This window comes from Plectropomus leopardus, chromosome 16 (assembly GCF_008729295.1).
Source record: "Plectropomus leopardus isolate mb chromosome 16, YSFRI_Pleo_2.0, whole genome shotgun sequence".
NCBI classification, from domain to species: Eukaryota; Metazoa; Chordata; class Actinopteri; order Perciformes; family Serranidae; genus Plectropomus; species Plectropomus leopardus.
The window spans coordinates 15,379,142-15,399,515 of NC_056478.1; the positions used below are offsets into that span (position 1 = coordinate 15,379,142).

General features: G+C 41.5%; 1 protein-coding gene across 1 annotated transcript in view; it reads left to right on the plus strand.

The window, feature by feature from the left end:
- Nucleotides 1–20,374, plus strand: part of LOC121955740 (protein eva-1 homolog C) — a 91,388-nt gene that overhangs the window by 5,643 nt on the left and 65,371 nt on the right. Inside the window, exon 2 of the mRNA XM_042503809.1 lies at nt 19,621–19,844. Within this exon, the coding sequence (XP_042359743.1) occupies nt 19,621–19,844 (224 nt within the window). The remainder of the gene's footprint in view (nt 1–19,620; nt 19,845–20,374) is intronic.

Below are 20,374 nucleotides of genomic sequence, written 5' to 3' on the forward strand. Positions count from 1 at the left end.
TTTTTGTTAGCATATTTTGAAAAACTTAACAATCCAAAGAAAATGTATTATGTATTTTTTTGTATGTGTTTTTAGATTGTTGGTTGGACAAAACAAGACATTTTGAATTTATTTTTAAATTTATTTCTGACCATTCAGAGACCAAACAGTCAATGGGGAAAAAAATCCCAAAATAAAATGATTAGCAGCTGTTTGATTTTAGTGTTGTAAAAAGACTGGGGAGCACGATTCTTCCTTGGTGACAGATCAGCTGACAGCTTCACTATGGGCAAACACCTCTAAGCTGCCTGACACTGCAGCCAACACACACAAATCCACCTACGCTATTACCCGATGGGCAAGACCTGGATTAGGCTACCCCTAACTGCCCGCACATACACACAAACAACACCCCTCCAACTATTACTGAGCGCTACTCGAGGCCCCTCAAATCTTAATCCGCCCTGATTTTCGAGTGGATAAGGGTAGCACACTGAGCCCCATGCTCTCCTCTCTCAGCCCCTTCCCCCCTTCTCACACACTCCTCAGCTCCCCTGCCCTCTCCTTCCACCACCACCTCCTCCTCTTTGCTGCCTCGACTCCTCCCTAGGGCTTGCCTGATCACTGTTTCTGTGTCTGTGTGCGCCAGGTGAGCTCTGTCTAAACAAATCCTGCCTCCCGCTTGTTTTGTCTACTGCGGTGGAGGCAGGCGGCTCGGCGGACAGCGAGGGCCTGGCATAAGGCTGCTTTTCTCTCCAGCTGAATAGTGGGGGGGGGTTTCTATTCAAAGAGTAGTCTCTGTGAACGGGGTTCCCAAAGGAGGGAAGTGTCAAGAAATTTCGATTCATCCCATGATGGTATCAAAACACAGAGTGCTTGGGTGTCAATGGGGGAGGGAATTCTTTTATATCATGGATTGTTTTGCTACATACTGAATATAATGAATGTTCGCGGGACCACACAAGTGATGTCAAGTTTGAACTACAGTATTGATTTCCTTTGTTAAATCCACCAAAAGGCTCACAGGAGATAGGTTACGGAAGCATTTGGTTGCGGTTTGATAATTTTATATCAAACTGGAATCTTCTTATGAATCCTCTTATCAAATCTAAATCCTCTCAGATCCCTTTAATCCATTTAGGTGATGCTTTCATAGAATTTAAGTGACGGAAGTTATAGATAACTAAACAGTTGAGATGTAAAACTCAGAGATTTAAATACAAAAAAGACATAAAAAGATATAGAGAACCCCAGTAATTAGTCCTAAAACCTGGAAATTAGCTAGCATTTCAACCCCACCTGTTCTCTCATCTCAAAATCCATGGGCTTTTTGAATGGGTTTGTAGTTAAAAGCTAAAATAAGGTCTGTGGTTAACAAAAGCTTAAGAGACTTTAATGCCATGTTCCAGGACATAAACTATGTCTGTAATAGCCCAACGGTGAACTTTGAAGCTTTTTTTGTGCTTTTAAAAAGATGTTTGCTAATAAGTGGCTAAATGAGGCTACAGAACGTTATTACACCGAGCCACGCCGAACACGGCTTTACAGCCTCGTAACAGTGGCGAAACAACTTTAGTGTAGATTGTTTACATCGTAACATTAGCTTTTCACTTCTGGCGATTGCATTTAGACTTCAAAAATCCTAAAAGTGGCGTTCATTTCTGGAGATTATCTTGCCGACCAAAATGTGTAAGTATCAGAAATGTTTGCTCACCACAGATCTTATTTTTATAATACAAAATCCAGTAGCAAAATCCCGTAGGCTTTTTAACAATGGAAGTAGAGCGAAGGTAACTTCCGCGTCATCCTGCAAAAACATGTCATCCGTGGGACACTCTATATGCTGTTCAATAAAAATGTGTTAATTTTACTATGTGAGGAACGTATCCTCATACAATTGCTTGTATATCTTATGAAAATGCACATACAACAGAACGTATGATTTCTCACAAATTAGCGTCCCGCAAATGGCGTCATCACGTTATGCACTTATTGTAAACTAACGTAGGTTAGGTTTAGGCATGTAAAGATACCTTGGTTAGGTTTAGGTAAAGAAACATGCTGATGACGTACCTTAAATACTTCATGTTCTCTTGGTGTCACATGCAACACTAACACTGGTCTCCTGAGGGAAAGTCCTGTGTTTATTTGTCTCTTCTACCTCTACAACCTGCCTACTCGCTTGGACCTTTACTCTTTATACGAATTCCTTCTTTACTTCCATCAGCGCATTGGTCATATGATTGTAGCCTTCCTGTTCACATGTGATGTATATGAACTACTGGCTTATGGGTTTTATAGAAAAGTTGATGCATTACTTTCTGCAGGTATTTGTATGAGCAATGCATGAGAACATCCTGAACAGAGAGCTGTATCTAAAAGAGAGCCAGCTTTAAGAACTTGCAGAAGGCTATTTAAAATTAGAAGTAATTGAGTCAAAGGTTTGTCCTTCTTCACCTTACAGAAAAGTGAATGCTTCGGACATTTGAAACATCATATCCAGCCATTAATCTGTGCATGTTGTTGGGTGAGAAGCATCAATAGCTGAGCAAAGCTGGTTATAAATAACAGTGTAAATCCCATCTTTAAAGTTGGGCACTAACAAGACTTCTCTTGCAACCACAGTCGAAATGTGAAGCTGAAAAGCTGTTTGTTGCAGACACCTCTGAGATGTAATATAGATAGCTTCTGGATGTGTGTGCTCTTGTGTGCATATAGTGGGTGTGTGTTTATGTAATTTAAAGTCTGGCACAACGTCATAGCGATGAAAGACGTGACCTACTGTGTAAGTTCCTCCCCTGGATACAATAAGTACATAAACAAACAGACACACATAAAGCAACGATGTGCTGTTGGTGATGAGAGACGGGTGTTTACAACAGGAAACAAGTCTTCCTTTCCGCTCCCCTTCAGCATGCGGAAATTAAATGATCCCAACCCACACTGCAATAAACAAAGAGCTTTAAAGTCACTTGTTAAAAAGTGAATTGTTGAAGTTTATTGCACAACCTGAGCTTTTTTCTTTTTTTTTTAAGTACCTTATCTTTTTCACTACAACAGCACTGCACTGAAGGGAATTCCCAAATAGAAAGACAAAGCTTTAAATACAAAGGTGTGACAAGATTAATGCAAGTGTGTGTTCAAAGTAGACGTAGCCTTAGAGGCAAGCTTTCTGTCAACTGAGTCAAGTCCCAGCATATAAACCATATTAACATGCACCAGTCAAAATATGTTTTTGTCTTGTTGCCAAGATATGTGTTGTAGGAGAGCACATCCTGACTGAGGTAATGCTTGATAAATGATTTGGCTGCTGTTGGAGCAATATTACACTAAATTAAGTCCCGGTATGTCAGTAATGTCCTGATCCCACAAAAAGAAACACACTTGTCAGGCAAATTTATTTGCAGTTAGTAAAAGGTTTGTCTTTGAGCATTTCCAGTGTGTCACATATACATTAAATGTAATTATGTGCTGTCCCATCCCATTTCATTGGGACGATGTTGTCTTTATTTCTTTTTTTAAGTCTGACTCTGGTTTTGGCTTCACAATGAAAGTGTAGTTTTTCAGTATAGCACAGATCAGGCGGGAGAAAGTTCATTGCAGAAAATGATTTTGTCTGTGCAAAACAAATGATATGGACGAGTGGCTCACTACCTGTTTCGTGTGGGCTGCTGTGGACCAAACAAAACTGCTTGAAAACATGGGTCTCAAAGTAAAAGGTGTTAAAACAGAGGTGTGTTGTGCTTGTGTAGTACTCCTTGTAGTGAGTGACACTTGGTTCTACCTGTTTGTAGTTCTACCTAACATGTCACATGTTGGTGGCTGCGGCAATCTTAGACTCTGGGGGCGCATGGACAAAGAAGGCCATTGAGGCCCCGATGGTTGGGCTGACTGTTAGACCTAATGTTGTATCTTTCACAGTTACAGGAAGCCAGCTGACTGTCAGCATTTAGCTGTCATACAGGAGCTAGAAGGCTCCCCACTTAGGGAGTCGTTGGAGCAGTGGCGGTGCATTGTATAGTGCCTTTATGGACAGTAAAAGGGGGTTTATAGTTGTCATTCCAAAATGTGCCATTGGGGGCCCCTTTTCCTATTTTTTTTAGGGGGGGGCAAACATTCCCCATAGTAGGAAGGTCCAATGAAGTCACTCTGTATAATAATTAGCCATGTGCTTCTGTTTGGGAGAGTGTGTAGGTTTTTTTTTTTTTTTTTTTTTTTTGGTGAAACTGCCTTTTGGAGCAAAGCGTGTTGTTGTTTGGAAACCAGGCTGCTGGTAAAAGGGGGCATTTTTCGGACTGTTGGGGATTCAGAGTTATGAATAGTTAGAACAATTGAATGGGACCCAATATTGCTCAGAGTCGGTTACATCTTTGGGAGCTCTTTGATTTCACCATGTGGGTTCGTGTCATGCTGATGGAACAGGATGACAGTCGCCAACTATATAACTTTTTGTCTACAGCGCCTGAACACATTCTGATCCAGTGTGAATACAAACTGGATTGCTGTGGTGGGCCTTTGCCAGAAATTTTGGGTGAAAACTCTTGATGTCCTGCATTCTGGTGACTTCTTAAGCAACAATTTGTGCCTTGTCTGCACCAATTTTTGGTGTAAATGCCTTTAAGTTTGTTTAAGTAAAAGTCTTCTTCTATTGTCATCATTTTATTGACGGGGACAAATGCACGACCTAAATATCGTGTCCCTTGTGTCCCCCTCAAAATCTACACCCATGTGCCGCAGTGTACTATACGGTAAAAGGATGTTATCAGTATGTTGACTGAGGCCTTACGTAGGCTGTAAAAATCACTATAATCTGAGTGAGAGTAGGTGTCACTTTTTCAAACAGTGTCTGTCTCATTTCTGATTTTGGGGTGAAACTCCCAAATTAAACCCAGACTGCATCTAAAATGACCTACGTAGGCTGTGGAGGAGATCTAACCGCCAGCTGAGCAAGGCTGGATGTCTACATGGAGGCTTATAATCAGCAGAAACCAGTCAGCCCTTAATATGATAATCATTATTTAGCATAGATTTCTCTCAATCCCTGAAACCACCCAAATTTATAGTAATAACTGTTATCGGGGAGAGAGAGGAGGGGGGTTAATTCCTAAAGCATTTAGCTGTAAAGATGTATATGAAGACATTGCAGGTGTGTGTTTGCACTTGCCCTCTCTTGCGTGGGGGAGGTGTAAGAAGCCCCAAAGAAAACATCGTGAAACGTGTGAAGGAGATTCTTGAGTGACACCACAGCGCTGTTGCAACCAGCTGCAGTTCAGCGAGCTCTCCTCTCATCTTTGCCATCTCTGTTTAGGCAACGATTGTGTCGTTAATTAAGAATTCAGTCTCATTTGTCATATTTGGAAGGCAGGCTGTATTTTCCAGTGAGTGCAGAGTAAGTGTGGAATCAGATAAGTCGTAGTACCTGCTGCTGCAAGCAGGGAGAGTTGCACCAAACCAGTTAAAGGATGAAACTGAGCTGTAGATAAACAGAGACAAGTGCTGAGAAAGAGACTGGTGGGTGTTTGCACCGGCAATTATCTCCTTCTGTCCACCTCACTTACAGTATGTGCTGAAAGTTGAATTATGCTCAGCGCTGTGACACACACTTGCAAAACCAGCACACACACCTTTTCTGCTCCTGCATCTTAGAGAATGTCAACCATGCTTTGATGCCCCTCCTCCTCCCATCTGTCTCTTTTTTTGTCTTTCTCTCCGTTTCCTCCGAGCTGATTTATGTTAGGCTTAGGAGTCAGCATGTCCGCCTTGATCTGGCTTTCTTTTTGTTCTTCATTACCACCATCCTTCAGTGCTGTCTTCCCTCTTCACTTCATGCTTTCTTCAGTGAAGGAAAAGGAAAAGTACATTTTAAAGACCATTAGTTTTTATGGTTTGATTAAACCCCTCGAGGCTACGAGAGAAAAAGAGAGACAGAGGGAGATGGAGAGGTAGAGAGGTGGGGCACAGAAGGGCCAGTCGGAACAAGGAGGCATTGTGTAGCCCCCCAACTGTGTCGGACTGACAGTCTGCATTACAGCACGCTACAGCAGCCCGCTCCCCAAAGCACTACTAATCTGTTGCATACTGGCCCCTCTGGTTAGCTCAGGTAAGGGGGAGGAAACCAAGAGAAAGGGGAGAGAGATTTTGTCTTATTTTTTCCATGTTTTATCCAAAATCGTTTCTACTAGACAAACTGAGACTGCATTTGTGCCATTTGTAGAATGGTGTAATTGCTAAATCTTGTTAGAGCTGGACAAAAACAACCTTTAATGTACATATGATAGAATAAATTATCAAGAGTTATCTTCATAAATGTAATAATTGTTTGGCTCAATTCTATTATCTCTGTCCCTTTAACTTCAGTATAACAAGGTTACATGAATAAAAGTTAACATGACTGCTATAATACCCAGCAGAGTTCTGGATGTGCCGAACTTGCTGTTGCAGTAGTCAGTGATGGGCAGAGACAAGCTATGTTTTTAAGGTGGAGGAAGGCCATTCTGGTAATGTGGTTGACATGTTATTCAAAGGAGAGGTTGCTGTTGAAGATTACGCCAGGGTTTGCAGACCACTGCAAACTGGAGTTATCGATAGTGAGGCAGAATTCGTGTGCAGTTTTGGCGAGAGATTTGGGATGGATGATGAGGGCTGTTTCTGAGCTGGACTGAAATGGTTCAAACAGGTTATTGGAGGTGAGGTGGGCTTTGAGTTGAGAGGCGACAGCATGTTACAGTATTTTTGACAGAAAGGGGAGATTTTAGATGGATCTGAAGATTCAATTGCATTTTTTTAATCCAGAGAAGCAATTACATCACACACCAGGGTCCATGAGGGAAGTTTATATTTTTGTTCCTTTGTTTTTTCATGTTTTAGAACTAAAACAAAACAAAACAGAGTAATCCATAAAAAAATTAATCTTTAGATGTCGTAAAAGTATACCCACAGCAAAAGGTTCATACGTCGCAGTTGACTTTGTACAAACGGAGCCGGTACATTCATCAGGCTAGGAGTTTTATCTAAGAAGTCCCCAGTTACTTGGTAGCCACAAAAACAAACTCTCCGTGAAACCCAGAATGAATAGAGCAAGGTAAGCTCTCACATTTAGACTGCTCATTCTGCTAAGTCCCATTGGACATGCTGCAGATGGCTTTTCACTCCCTCAGCTCCTCAGGAGTTGCTCTATTGCTTGTTTTCACAGAACAGCCCCCTGATAAGCTTGTTAATTCCCCCAAAAGCCCAGCCTCTCAGTGCCCACCCACCTCTACCTTTTTTTTTTTTTTTTAAAGGAAATACCTCTCCTTTCTTCACAGCACATGCCTGAACCTTGATGGTATGCTGTCTTACTGTTATTGCATTAAAACTCAGAAACCATTTAAGATTTTTTGCAGGCTTTGAACAAAAATAGAGAAGGGCAGAAAGTGATGGAGCAATTGGGAGACTTCCATGAAGCCAACCTAGGGCTGCAGCTAACAACCATTTTTATCATAGATATCATAGGTAGGTCTCTAAAGTGTCAGAAAATAATGAGAAATGTTTACGATGACTTCTTAAAGCCATTAGATCAAGCGGAGGATGGAAAGAGGAATAAAGTACACCTCAGTCACAATGTTTTGGAAATTAAAACAAAGGCTTTGCTTACTGATATCTTAACACATCATTTTCTGTTGCTCTCCGTATTACTCTGATAGCTACTACAACCCACAAACGGTGGTTAACTAGTAGTCGCCTAAAGTCTGATTTGATTGGGTACATTTTGTTAATGCCCTTGAGTTGCCAAACATTCGAAACCATTTGCCTGGTTTTAAGGAAAGAGAGAGGACTGAGATTTTGATGTAGAAATACTCTGACGCTGAATTTCTGACATATATTTGGAGAGATAAATTATTAATTACCACAGGGGCGCAGGATTGAAACTGAAAAAATGGATTTTTCATTTCATGGGGAAGTCAACATTCATCTATGTGTTTCTAAAGAGGCAATATGTTTTCCAGCAGAATCAGCTGCCTCAAAGATCAGAGTTTTCTAACTGTATCAACATTTTGGTCGGTTCTTTGACGTGTCTTTGACTGAGGTGCAGGGAAAGGAGATAATTTGGCCATTCTGTCACAAGCTCACTTCTCTAAGCCTTAGGCCACCTGTGCCCCTCCCAACAATCAATCCAATTGGCTGTGGTGAGGACAGATACATCTGGCGTTCGCTTAATAAAGACAATAAAGCTCACACACTGATGCATCTGTCTGATGTCTGCTGGTCTCTGGTCAGTGATGGGGCAGTCTGGCTGCCACCCAGTTCTCCCAGGTCATAAAAATGACCATTAAAATGATGAATGTCTCTTCCTCTGACTCTTTCTCTCCATCTCTGTGTCTCTCACTCTGTCTTTCTCTATGCGTCTCTGTGGGCGTCTGGACATGCTTCTAAACATCGGGGGGGGAGGGGTGTTCTCAGAACCTCTGTGCCCCTCACTCTTTCAGCCCTCGCCCCCACATCCCATCCCATTAATGATAAGAGACACACATGCGTCCTCTTGCCTGGTGCCCTTTGACCCCCAGAGGTCGTAAGGAAAGGCACGTGCTAACAGAGGTCATGGGAGGGCTTGGGTGGGACCAGTGTTTGGTTTTTGGGGACTCCCTAGGGTGGACTTAGCGGCCAATTTCCAACGGTGAGGCCATCACTGAGCCCGGCAGATGTTTAATACACAGCACTCCCTCAGGAGGAGCTTAGACAACAGGCCCACAGGTGGACGTCCCGCATTGTCTGTAGGAGTTAGCAAAGGTCACTACCCTGAAATATCAACCGTGGCCTGCTTATTAACACAGCTTTATCAGCCTTTGGCTGTCAGCCTGAGCTTCTCTTGTAGTTTCATTTAAGCCAGACCGTTCAGTGTGGATCTGTTTGCTCGTGTGTGGCTGTGAACAAGCAAGAGGAGCGTGTTGTGTTCATGTTCTCCTCATCCCGCCTGATGTGTGTCTGACTTAGCATGTGACATCCCTCCTGTCTTCTATATTTAATCCCCTTCTCTTGTCATTTTGCCTAGCAGATAAAACTCCAACATGCTGCTGGAAAAAAGCTGAAGCAAACCTCATGCTATCTTTAAAATAACTTACAGTATAACAATACAGTAATCCAGTACAACCTATACAATAAAATATTGGCAAAGACCATGTAAAAGTGGAGACCATAATGAAAACAGAGATGAAAAAAAATGCTTGATTTAAAAACCCCTGTATCATGATACATACGGTGTCACCAGACTTTTGCCATTACGCAGCTATAGTTCATTCTGTGTCCCTGCATCAGTCTCAAAGGGATGTAGCTTTTTACCTCTATCCAACTGGTTTAAATTCTATATGCAGATGGGTAAGAATTTACTGTAAAAAAACAAAAAAAACACAACTTTAACGAAGTGAATTAGCATCACAAACGAGCGGCAACTACATGTTTTGCTGAAAGTAACGTGAATCATCTGCTATGGCCTGTTGAACAGTTTTGGACCAATATGTGGGACAGCGCTCTCCACCACCATCGTCAAACACCAAATAAGGGAAAATAATATGGAACAATGTCGCTGATCCTGCAAGTAAATCTATGCCAAAGAGCAGTGGAGCCATCCTGAATGGACCAACACTTAACTAAAACACTATATGTTGGTTCTCCCAAGAATTTCTACTATTCATTACATTCATATAAAATGCTTCAGTGTGAAATACTTGTTGCATCCTCTGTCTGGTCTTTATCTCTCTTTTCAGTCTTAAGATGTGCTTTGCGTTTGGTGTAATTAAAACAGTTTTTACAGTTTCATCCTTTTAAGGTTCATTGGCTATAACACACAGCCCATTATGAGCCTTGGAGGCCGCTGCTGTTGGATTCATACTTCATGGTGTAAGCAAATAAATAAATAAGCCGTGTTCAGTAAGGCCAGAGCCAGGGGTGGGTGTGTAACTTTGTTGATTTTATCCAGCAGGTTGACGTTTGTGTGCCCCTGCATGCCTCTTTGGGTTTATGTGTATATGCATAATGTGTGTTTGTGTGTGTAGGTGTTAGAAAGACAAGCAGGAGAGGAGGAGAGGACCGGGCTGGCAGAGTGTTTGTGTCTCTGGTTTTAATGACTTCAGCTGCTCGGGCTCTGTGCTCTGTCTGTTGGGGGAGGCGGGTGGCGGGGTGTTAGCAACTCTGCTGCTCAAATGAAGGAAATTGTCGTGTGAGTATTGATAAATACCATGCGGCGAATCCGCGGTGTTTTAAAAAAACAAAAAGGCATAAACATGCAGACCCTCATTCTTGCCTGCCAAACCACATAATTTTAGTGAACCAAATCTAAACATACAAAAGTTTTGTTTTTCTTGGCTGACCCTGCTGATGACAGACTGAAAAAGGTGAGAATGATTGTAGAATCTTAACCCTTTGAAACCTGGAGTGACGTCACTTTCCTTGTGCTGCTTTCAGATGCCTTTCATATTGGTGCGATTACTTTCAAAAACATGAGAGAAAAAAGGCAAGGAGCGACATGGTAGGAAATATTCCACAAATTGCATTACTTAATTTGGAAAATGATTTTTAAAAAAGCTAGGAAAAAAAAAAAAAAATTATAAAAAAAATTATAAAAAAAAAAAATTATGGTACAGAATTATATTTTTTTTCTGGTTATTTCCAGGTTTGTATTTTTTACCTTTCTTTTTCTAAATTAAAAAGAAATCAGGTAATTTTTTTACTTATCTCTTTCTCATTTTTGGGTCAGTTTTTCCTTTGTTGCTTATTGCCTTCTTCACGAATTTTTGAGTCAAGCCAACGTGTTCAGGTTTTAAAAGGGTTAATGTTGCATGCACCCGGATGGCCCATGTGTATGCACATGGTTTGCCACTGTCAGTTTATTGGTTGAAAGAAACACAGAGGAATGTCCAAAGCAAATAAATGTTACTGTAGGAGAACTGTCATATTTTCTGTTTTCCTCAGTTTACACATCCTCCATCGTGTCGTTCCTCTCTGTTAGGTTTTACTTTCCTCTCTTCCCAATTTCATTATCTGTTGTTTGATCAGTCTTAAGTGAAGTCTGATAGCAGAGTGTGAAACACATGCTGGGTTTATATCCCGCGGAGAGGGAGGAGGACATCCTGGAGCAGTGTTGTTTAGTGTGAAGTCAAAGCACAAAACCAATGCTCGGGTTAAAACCAGGGGACCAACCTCATGTGAGTAAGCCCCCTCAGCTGACAGCCCCCCACCCACTCTGTAAGTGTGTGTACAGTGTGTCTGTGTATGTTAACATGTTCAGTAACTATTCTAGGAATCCTGCACCTCTCTCAGTTTAACAGCCATCACGTGCCACCCATTAATGCTGTCACTACAATACAGCCGCGACTTCTTGCACACTCTTTTCCACTTGTACTGCAGACCAGCATGCTGCCTCTGACCCCCAAAAAAGAGCATAAAGTAACCAATCAGCTACTTTATAAACATAAATGTGGCCTTTTAAAATTTTGTTCCTTATAAGGTTTATCATGAATCTTTTTTGAACTGTGTGATGGTTTTCACAGTTTTCAGTAGAAGGTTTAAATCCCCTGATTTGGTTTCAAACCTTAAAGTGGCTAGGGTTAATAATCATGTGGATCAAATGACTGTGTGCAGATTTAACAGGAGGCACTCATACTGACAAAGCTGCAAGGGATTATTACCTAACTGTACAGTTTCCTTCAGCTCTTCTCAATGCAATTGCCAAAATAAATGATGGAAATGTAGGTTTCTGCGAACCACTGATGTAATACAATTTTGTGTTGCAGCAATACTGTGGTTGGGTTTAAGCACCAAAACTATTTGGTCAGCATTAGAAAAACATGTTTGGTTTAAAATACCCACTTTGGTTTCTACAAACCAGGCTAGAAATGTCCTGGACTCTCTTTAAAAATAACCACTTTTGTTGCTGCACACCCGGCTGGAAGTGTCCCTCAACATGACTGGAAATGTGCAGAACTCTCATTAAAATTTCCTTCTTTTCTTACTTGACATGCAGCTGGAAATGTCCCTAATTGTCATTAAAAACATCCCCTTTCCCCCATTTGTCACTACAGATGTTGCTGAAAACTTTTTGACTCTTATTAAAAATACCTGCTTCCATTGCTAGAAATGTAGCAGGAAATGTCCCAAACTCTCTTTAAGAAATGCCCTGATGAAATGTCCTGATCATTAAAAATAGCTGCTTTCGTTGGTCTCAAACACTGGTCTAATGCTTGGTAGTCATTTTGCCTCATTGTCGCGCCATCTACCATCCCCTTTTCCTCCTCGTACATATAAAACATATAAATGTAACATCTGTGGTTTGCAAAAAATGTACAAACCAACATTTTATTCTGGCAACTGGGCTGCTCTACAAAGCGTATTATCATCTTTCAGCTCATTGTTTTGATTGTGCGGTCCATATCTGCCATAACTTAATTGATTTGATCCACTCTCACTGCTATCATCAACCTCCTTTTTGATCAGCAGTGACCCTACAAACCACCAGCTATCACTGTATTTTGATTCAAGTGTTGCATATAAATAAAATCACCTTTTTCCACCTGAGCCCAGCATAGTGAGAACAGCACAGGCAAAAACACTGCATCATGTGTAGAAGCTTCATATATTTGCTGATGTGACAGAATGACAGACCCTCAAACCTTCAGATCATAACAATCCATCAAATATATGCAAACGGCAAACCAAAATGGCAAGCTGGTGCATGTGTTTGAATTAATGCGCTGCAGAAATGGTTTTACTCAACACTCACTGCAACACTTTGAATGAGCTACCCATTTACAATACTCTCAAAAGGTGATCCTGCTCCGACTCAAATTTAACTGCTAGGTTTGATCAAAATATTTCTGTGGTCTTTTCCTGCCCCATAGTGTGATTAACAGAAAGTAGGTTAATCCAAAACGTGACTATAGTACCAAGACTAATGTATTATAAGCAGAGGAATGCAATGTATTTTAGGAATGCATTTTTTTAAACCCAAATCTGAATGGCTTAGCAGAGAGGACTGGCATCTTTACAGCAGCAGTTGCTAGCTTTCCTTTGACATCATGTCCATTGTGCAGCGGTGCATCCTTTGTGCCATGTGAACTTTAGCTCCTTCTCATGTTTGATATTTCATTTCACGTCGGCACACCTCGTTAACCTGTCCCTTTCAGATATCATGTACTCGGCTAAAGTTGACGTCTGAAAAGGTGAATGCAGAGTTTTGACCACATATGATTTAGAGCCGGTTGGTGTTTTATCTAAACAGCATGCCGTGCTCTGTTCCTTGTGCCGCCTCTGTGGTCTGTGGAGAAAAGTAATTACTATAAGGCCTAAAGCCACCAGCTCTGGCCTTTCGACCTATGCTGCCACATCCTGTAAGCAGCAACTTTGTTTTTAAAAGTTCTCTTAGCTATTTTTTTCTCATGACTGGTGTTGCTGTTACTGCTGTCTTTTCCTTCTCTTGTCCAGTTAAAACCATCACTCTCTCGACCTCCTGTGTCTGTTTGGATTCAGGATGTCTTTACCACTTGTTGTCTCCATCACTCTTCGTGTTCTCTACTTTTCGACGCCCTCTCCTTCCCCTCTTCATCTCCACCAACCTCCTCTAGAGTGTTGCCAGAGCGCGGCCAGCTCTTTTGAGGGAAACCTCTGCTCTTCCCAGTAATCACCACTTAAAGGGAATTTCGTCTTCCAGCAGCAGGCCTGCAGCTCTGCATCTTTGAACATTTGATGGTTTGATGGCTATAATTTGCTTAAAATAACACCAATAAAGTCTTGAAGCTGTAAATGCCTAAATACCTAATGTACCAAGATGAAACGCAATACAGCCTTTGATTTTGTCGCTTTCATGAACGTCTTGGTTTCTTACTTTCAATGGAATGTGTCTTGAGGTGTTGTTACAGATATATTTTTATTTTACATACACAATCTATTTAAAGCGGCTCCTGTTTATCGTACAGGCTCTAAACTAAACAGGCACTTTTGAGCCATTAAGTTAAGCTGTAATCTTCTAATATTCTGCAATATTATACTTTCTTGCCCAACACAAGAGGCTTTACAAACATTACTTCACAAGCAACATTGAAGTGAGTGAGTAGTAAGAAGTATTAAGCCTGCACTATTACAACACGTCAGTAATACTTCATGCTGCAGTGCATTGTTCATTCTCCAGGCTCGGCCAATAGGAGAAGGCGGTATCTTTCAAAAGCAGGGGAAAACCCTGAGTGTTAGGTTTTATAGTGGAAGCTCCAGCTGGGAGAGAGCACTTCATTTTAGAGAATAAATATGTCAGAGTCACGAGAACCTTTACTTCGGTACCAAGTTGATGCCAAAATTCTGAAAAAGTGATGGTATTCATTTTTTTTCTACTACCCTTGGTCTGTGTTCTTCAGGGCCTGACTGGGCAGCATGTACGTCTGACAGTGTCAAATTATGACAAGTGCAGCGGCAGAGACAACTGTGTCTCAACTTGTTTGGTAAAAAAACATTTTTTTCCTGAGCCAGGTGAATTTTTTAAATTTTTATGATATTACAGCACCACTTATTAACACTGTGCTACAAACACAGTGGGATGAGGCTCACCCTTTGCTTGTCAGTGTCATTTTTTACTGAAGGTGTATATCAAAAGTTCCATCACGATACAGTGTTATATCGATTCTTTGGACAATACGATGCTGATGTCCCAAATTCATTTTGATTCTATTCAGGGGCCTTTGATTGAAATGAGATGATATCAGTAAATATCTGCCTACCATTATCTGCTTGGTGCTAGGCGGCTAGCACTGTTTGAATGTTTAGGAAGGAGGTGCAGGTGAAGCAGATGTGCCATAGGAATTTCAAAATAAAGGCATATCTTAAAGATGACGATATGTATTGTTGTTTTCTCTTTGCATCAAATGCATTGGATCATTGATCATTAAATTCATTTATCCATCCTAACCGATGCATCGCTACACCTCTACTTTTTACCCAGCCGTCACATCACAGTGGAGGAGGGGCGGGACAAATAGCCGTCCACAAAGACCAGCTATCACATGTTACATGTACAGGTGCTGAACAACAACCATGGAGGAGAAATATATAAATATTCTGTAGGCTATATGTTAGTCGTCAATAAAATATCATGAACCCTCAGACTTTGTATTAGAGGCAAGTCATCAGTGATTAGCAGTAAAATTTAAATTCAATTTGTTTTTAAAGTTTTAAATAAAGGAGTTTTTGTTTCAGTACATGGGATTTATTGTTTTGTTTGTGTTTTTAACCATGGTATTAAACTGGGAATTAAGAATCATGGAATTTCACGAGTACTCTTATCTTATTAAAATTCTGCTATGGTGACGTGCCTGCTTTAGAGAAAAGAAATGAAGAAGCATATTTACCCTCGCTCGGCTGTAAATTAGCATTGGTATGTGACCTGCACCCGGTTTTGACTAATCAGTGATTCCAAGGGAGGAAAGCCTTCTCCAACAGGCCTCTTTCTGTGTCATGTTGACACAACACAGTGGCCCGTCACTAATCTCCATCATACCTGACCTCCTCCATCACAGGGTCATACTTTAGGGTCATCACATGACCACAAATGAGTTAACAATCACAAGGGACTCTGATTTCTGGCTTTAAAATTGGCTGAAACGTGGACATTCTCACCTACTGATTAAGTCGCATCATATGACAAAATCCCATCTGTGTTCAGGCGATAGATACAAAAGACAGGTGCTGTTGTCTATGTTTATAACAAATCCCTATGCTGCTTGTGGAGAGATTAAATGGACCTTGCACACCTTTCAATCCAGTTCATGACAAGAGCGACCTGTTTGTGCAAGACCAGCATCGCAACCGCAACCTCCTGTCTTTTAATGACCGAATAAACAAACCAGCAGACATAATAGTGCGGCGCTTTTGTCAAGGGAAAGGGCAGAGAGCTAGTTAAGGAAAGAGTCTGGACCCACATGAAAAGAAACCGAGGAGGAGAGACGCCTGGGTGTTCCTTCGGCATTGTTCGGCCTTCTGCCTCTGAGGGACACCTGTCATTGGCTGGGCGGTTTACACAGGTGCCTTAACCCCGCCTGATTTGTTGGGTTTGAAAGGAGGCTTCAGTCAACAGGTAGCGTGAAGGGAACAATAGTGACGCTCCCGAAGAAGGAAGAGAGAGAGAGAGAGAGAGAGAGAGAGAGAGAGAGAGAGGGAGGAGGGTGGGATGGTGAAAAAGAGAAATGGATTCTTTCGAAAGCACCTGAGGGTTTGTGTGATATAATCTGTTTGCTTTTACCCAGAGTCCCACTCTGTAGGGTGGAGGACGGCGTATTGGTGTATTTATGGCGCTCAGTGATCCCCCTGCAGAGAAACTCCTCCTCCAAGTGGCCTGCGCAAATTCAATCATCCATCTTCAGCCCTCTCCGTTTCACCCTCTTCATAACCTCGGTCGTTTCCATGGTTACGCCGCTGTACCCGGGGCATGGTTAGCTTGAGGGCCGCACAAACTCGTGGTCTCTCATGGCACTGGCGCTTTGCCAAGAATCGGCCTTAATAATGTGATACTGTTACACCAGCACACCACACACACCCTGGCCTCAAGAGCCAAGAAGAGAGGCTTGTTTCTATCACGTTGTTTGTGTTGACGTTTTCTCTCTCTCTGTGTGTGTGTGTGGTCTCGCTGCCAGGGGGAATGCCAAGTTCCCTCTCACCCTGTGTGGAATGTGGCAGGCGAGGCAGACCTGGGTGTAAGCGGGAGATCACCGTAGGAGGAGGAGAAACGTGTTAAAGCCCACAAAAAGAGAAAGAATCAAAATTTCAATAGTGACTCCAAAAGTGCAAGTGGGTCACAAACACAAAAATATTTCATCAGTCAATACAACCACCTACATGTTTATGTAACTTAAGTCAGGGTTCAGAGATTTCTATGACCTTTGCTGCAGTTAAATGCATATTTCCTTACTTGGATGAATAAATATCTAGATGACAAAAGCAATAGTTTAGATAGTGATAGTTTAGAATAACGCACACCACCTAAGTTTGTGCACTTATCATTCAAATGGGAGTTTATTCCAGTATGAATCTGTATACATTTGTTGCTAAGCTTCCAATTTCTTTAACCCCTGACTGCTGATTTCTTCTCTCCTTACTAAGTTGTTGCTCAGAGGTATCTTTGTCCCTCTCTGTCCTTTCAGTTGTCTTTTTGGTTCAACCACTATGCAGCGTTTTATTCTCCATGGACAATAGCTTTATTTGCCAAGAATGAAAGAGCATTTATAATAAAGAATAGTCACCTTAGCCATCTGTCTGTACCAAACCAAGCTTTTGTAGCTGCTGAATCAAAAGTTTTGGACATTTCTGTATATGAATTTTAGTTGTAATTTAAAAACAGCTGCTGTTTCCAGTTCACATCCCAAAAAATTGGTATGAGGCATGCAGATAACCTCAAAAAAAAACTTAAAAATAGGATTGCATGTGCACCTGTTCTCCATTTTGCAACCCAGCCACAGGTGGAGACCTGTTACTGTGAGCAATGGTGGTTTAATAACCATCTCTATTTAGAGAGGCTGACCTTTCAAAGCCTGAGAATGTCTCTCGTTTCCCTTCCTTCTTTTAACTGTGGCCATGGTGATAAGGGGACAATGTGTGTGTTTTGTGTTTATCCAAGTGTGTACGTGGATGTGTGCTGACGTGTGTGTGTGTGTGTGTGTGTTAGAGAACGCTGTTATTTCCTCATCCCTACCAAACACTAACCAAATATAGGTAATTGAATCACAGTGTGTCCACGTAGTGAGTGTGTGTGTGTGTGTGTTGACTAATCAGTAAATGTGTTTGCAGAGCACTTAGAAGAAAGCTTGAGCTCACTTTGGAAGTTGTTTTCAGTTGGTAAACAAGTGAGATTGATTCAATTTTCTCCCAAATAATGTAACTAATTTGTCTCAGTTTGAGTTTAATTTTGATGTGATAACTAAATAGAGAAATTTGAGACTTAAAGCAGGTTGTTTGTTCCTCCTCTGCAGTGGCCGGCACATAAATGTTCCAGATAAGTCCAGAAAGACATGACAGTGGCCGAGGGATCAGCTCTCTCCTTTATCTGTGCTCTCCTTCCCACAGACTGGAATGTTAATGGTGGCTTTGTGATGGCTTCAGCTCTCCTGTGTGACTGACAGGCTGACTGGCAGCTCTCAAAGACTCTTAATGGGAAAGCAGAGAGACGTCAGTGTTTTGAAAGAATGAGAGCTTTTATTTGATTTGAAGCAGCCTCCAAGGTTAAAGAAAAGTTCACGTGGTTCTTGTTCCATTCAGTGGTTTATGTAATGTCTCTGTTTACAGTCTTGATACCAGCTGGTTGTGTGGTGCACGTAAGCATTGTTACCTGCAATGAAATAACATGTAGCATTTTTCAGAGTTAGCAATGCCTCACATGTTCTCGTAACTCTGGTTCAAATCTGTGGGAAAAGTCCTGTAAGTAGGCATGTATGCACTGTCCTCTGGTAGAAAAAAATGTAATAATGTCAGGCTTTGAAAATCATCCTCGGCAGGTATTTTTAATATCAAACAGATAAGAGAGTGTTCTACAGCCATGACTTGAGGGCCGAAGCTAACAGCTAAATATGCTATAGCTTTACCCTCTCTATGTTATTGCGGTATTTTAGGCCTTGGGGCATATTTTGGATGAAAGCGGTGATCTGTTAGGGCTTGCTGATATGCAGCACAATCAAATGTCCATGGATTCACTCCATTATTGAACAAGAGATCACAAGAAACTGTAGCATGCTGCCAACTAGGGCTGTAGCCGACTTAGGAACTTTTTTCTTTTTGGGTGCAGTTGCGATTACATTAAGAACAAAACAAAAACAAACCTAAACCTTTGTGGCAGATTGTGCACTGTCACAGGAAGTGAGCATAACATTGAATTAGCTAACAGATTGATGATACAGCTAATTTGGCTGTTTAAGTAAAAAGTTTGATGGCATGTTTCGCTAGCTTACATTTGTAGCATGCTAGCTGTGTAAAACACAGAATGAATGCATAGTGAATTGTTTGTCTTTAACTAAAGTATTTCACAAAATTGGTTACACACCTGGAAGGCCAACCTCCTCACATATTTGTTGCAACACATTATCGATCGTGTTTTCAAAAAAAAAAAAAAAAACATTTTTGAGAGACATTTACTTAAGTTTAACTCTTGTTGGCTTTCTCAATATACTTTCGGAAATACAGACTTAAAGCAAAACTTTATTAGCGTGAACCGTCAGGGCGACAGCTACACGTTCATTTAATGTAGTAAACAAGCCAAGTTAGCCCTTAGAGCTAATGTATGCTAACTACGCTTACAATGGATTGCTAATGTAGACCAATATTTTTTTTACCAACACTAGATATAAAACAAAAGCCTAAGACTGTTTAGTATTAAGCTGCTGTGAGGTTTAAATACCACTTCTAAGCAGATGGCAGAAGATGACGTTATCTCAAAGCTTGACAGGGAAAAGCTTTCTTCCTCCAGGCAGCTGCCTCTGGGTTTGCAGCTGCCTGTACTGGAAAGCAACATGAAAGCGAGAAGTGTTTATTCTGCAGCTTATTCTAAATTATGCAGTTAGGCTGCCAGAAATCCATGCAGTGCATGCAGTGATGGTCAAAGTGTCTAAGGCTACAGCTGATTTGGTGTTTTCTTTTCTCTCATAGGCTACCTGTCCAAAGTGTTGAGGAACTACACCGAGCAGGCCTGTGACGGAGACTTCCTGTCAGTTCGTTGCCCGCCCCGAACCACTATCACTGTCCAATCAGCTTTCTACGGAAGGAGAGGCGCCTCTGACCCTCAACAATGTCCTCAAACCTACCAGGCCCTCCTCAGTTCTCATAACACTCGGGAGGATGACCGATATTGTTCTGTGTCCACTGCACTACAGGTAAATAACAAAGCTCACATATTCCTGAGATTGTTTTCTGAGAGTGTAGTCCAAATTCATTCAGTACGTCTCTAAATTTGTCCCCAGTGTCTTTCATGCACCCTAGACCTGGATCGTACCTCTTTTTTTGGCTTTCTGCCCTCCATTAGTCCATTCTACATACCCTCACTGGTGGGCTGCGGGTCCTTCTGGGAGAAATTGTCCTGTAAAATGGTCAAATTGGCCAAGGGTTATATTTTGGAGGACCACAGATTATGTAATGCTTTGTGAGGACGTTTTCCGGCAAATTACACTCTCTAAAGAGGAAGCATGCTTGTTCCCATGACACAAAGCGATTTCATGGGGTCTTTGCCTTAGCATCCTCTCCTAAATTGGGATGCGGCTGGACTGGAACCCCTGCTTTGCAGCACCAATACAAACACACACAAACAAACACATCCTGTTCAGCATTCATTCGGTTGTTTGGTTTATTCTTAGTCCCCCTGCCTTCTAGCGTCGAACACCATCCGTTTCTATAATAGACAGGACAG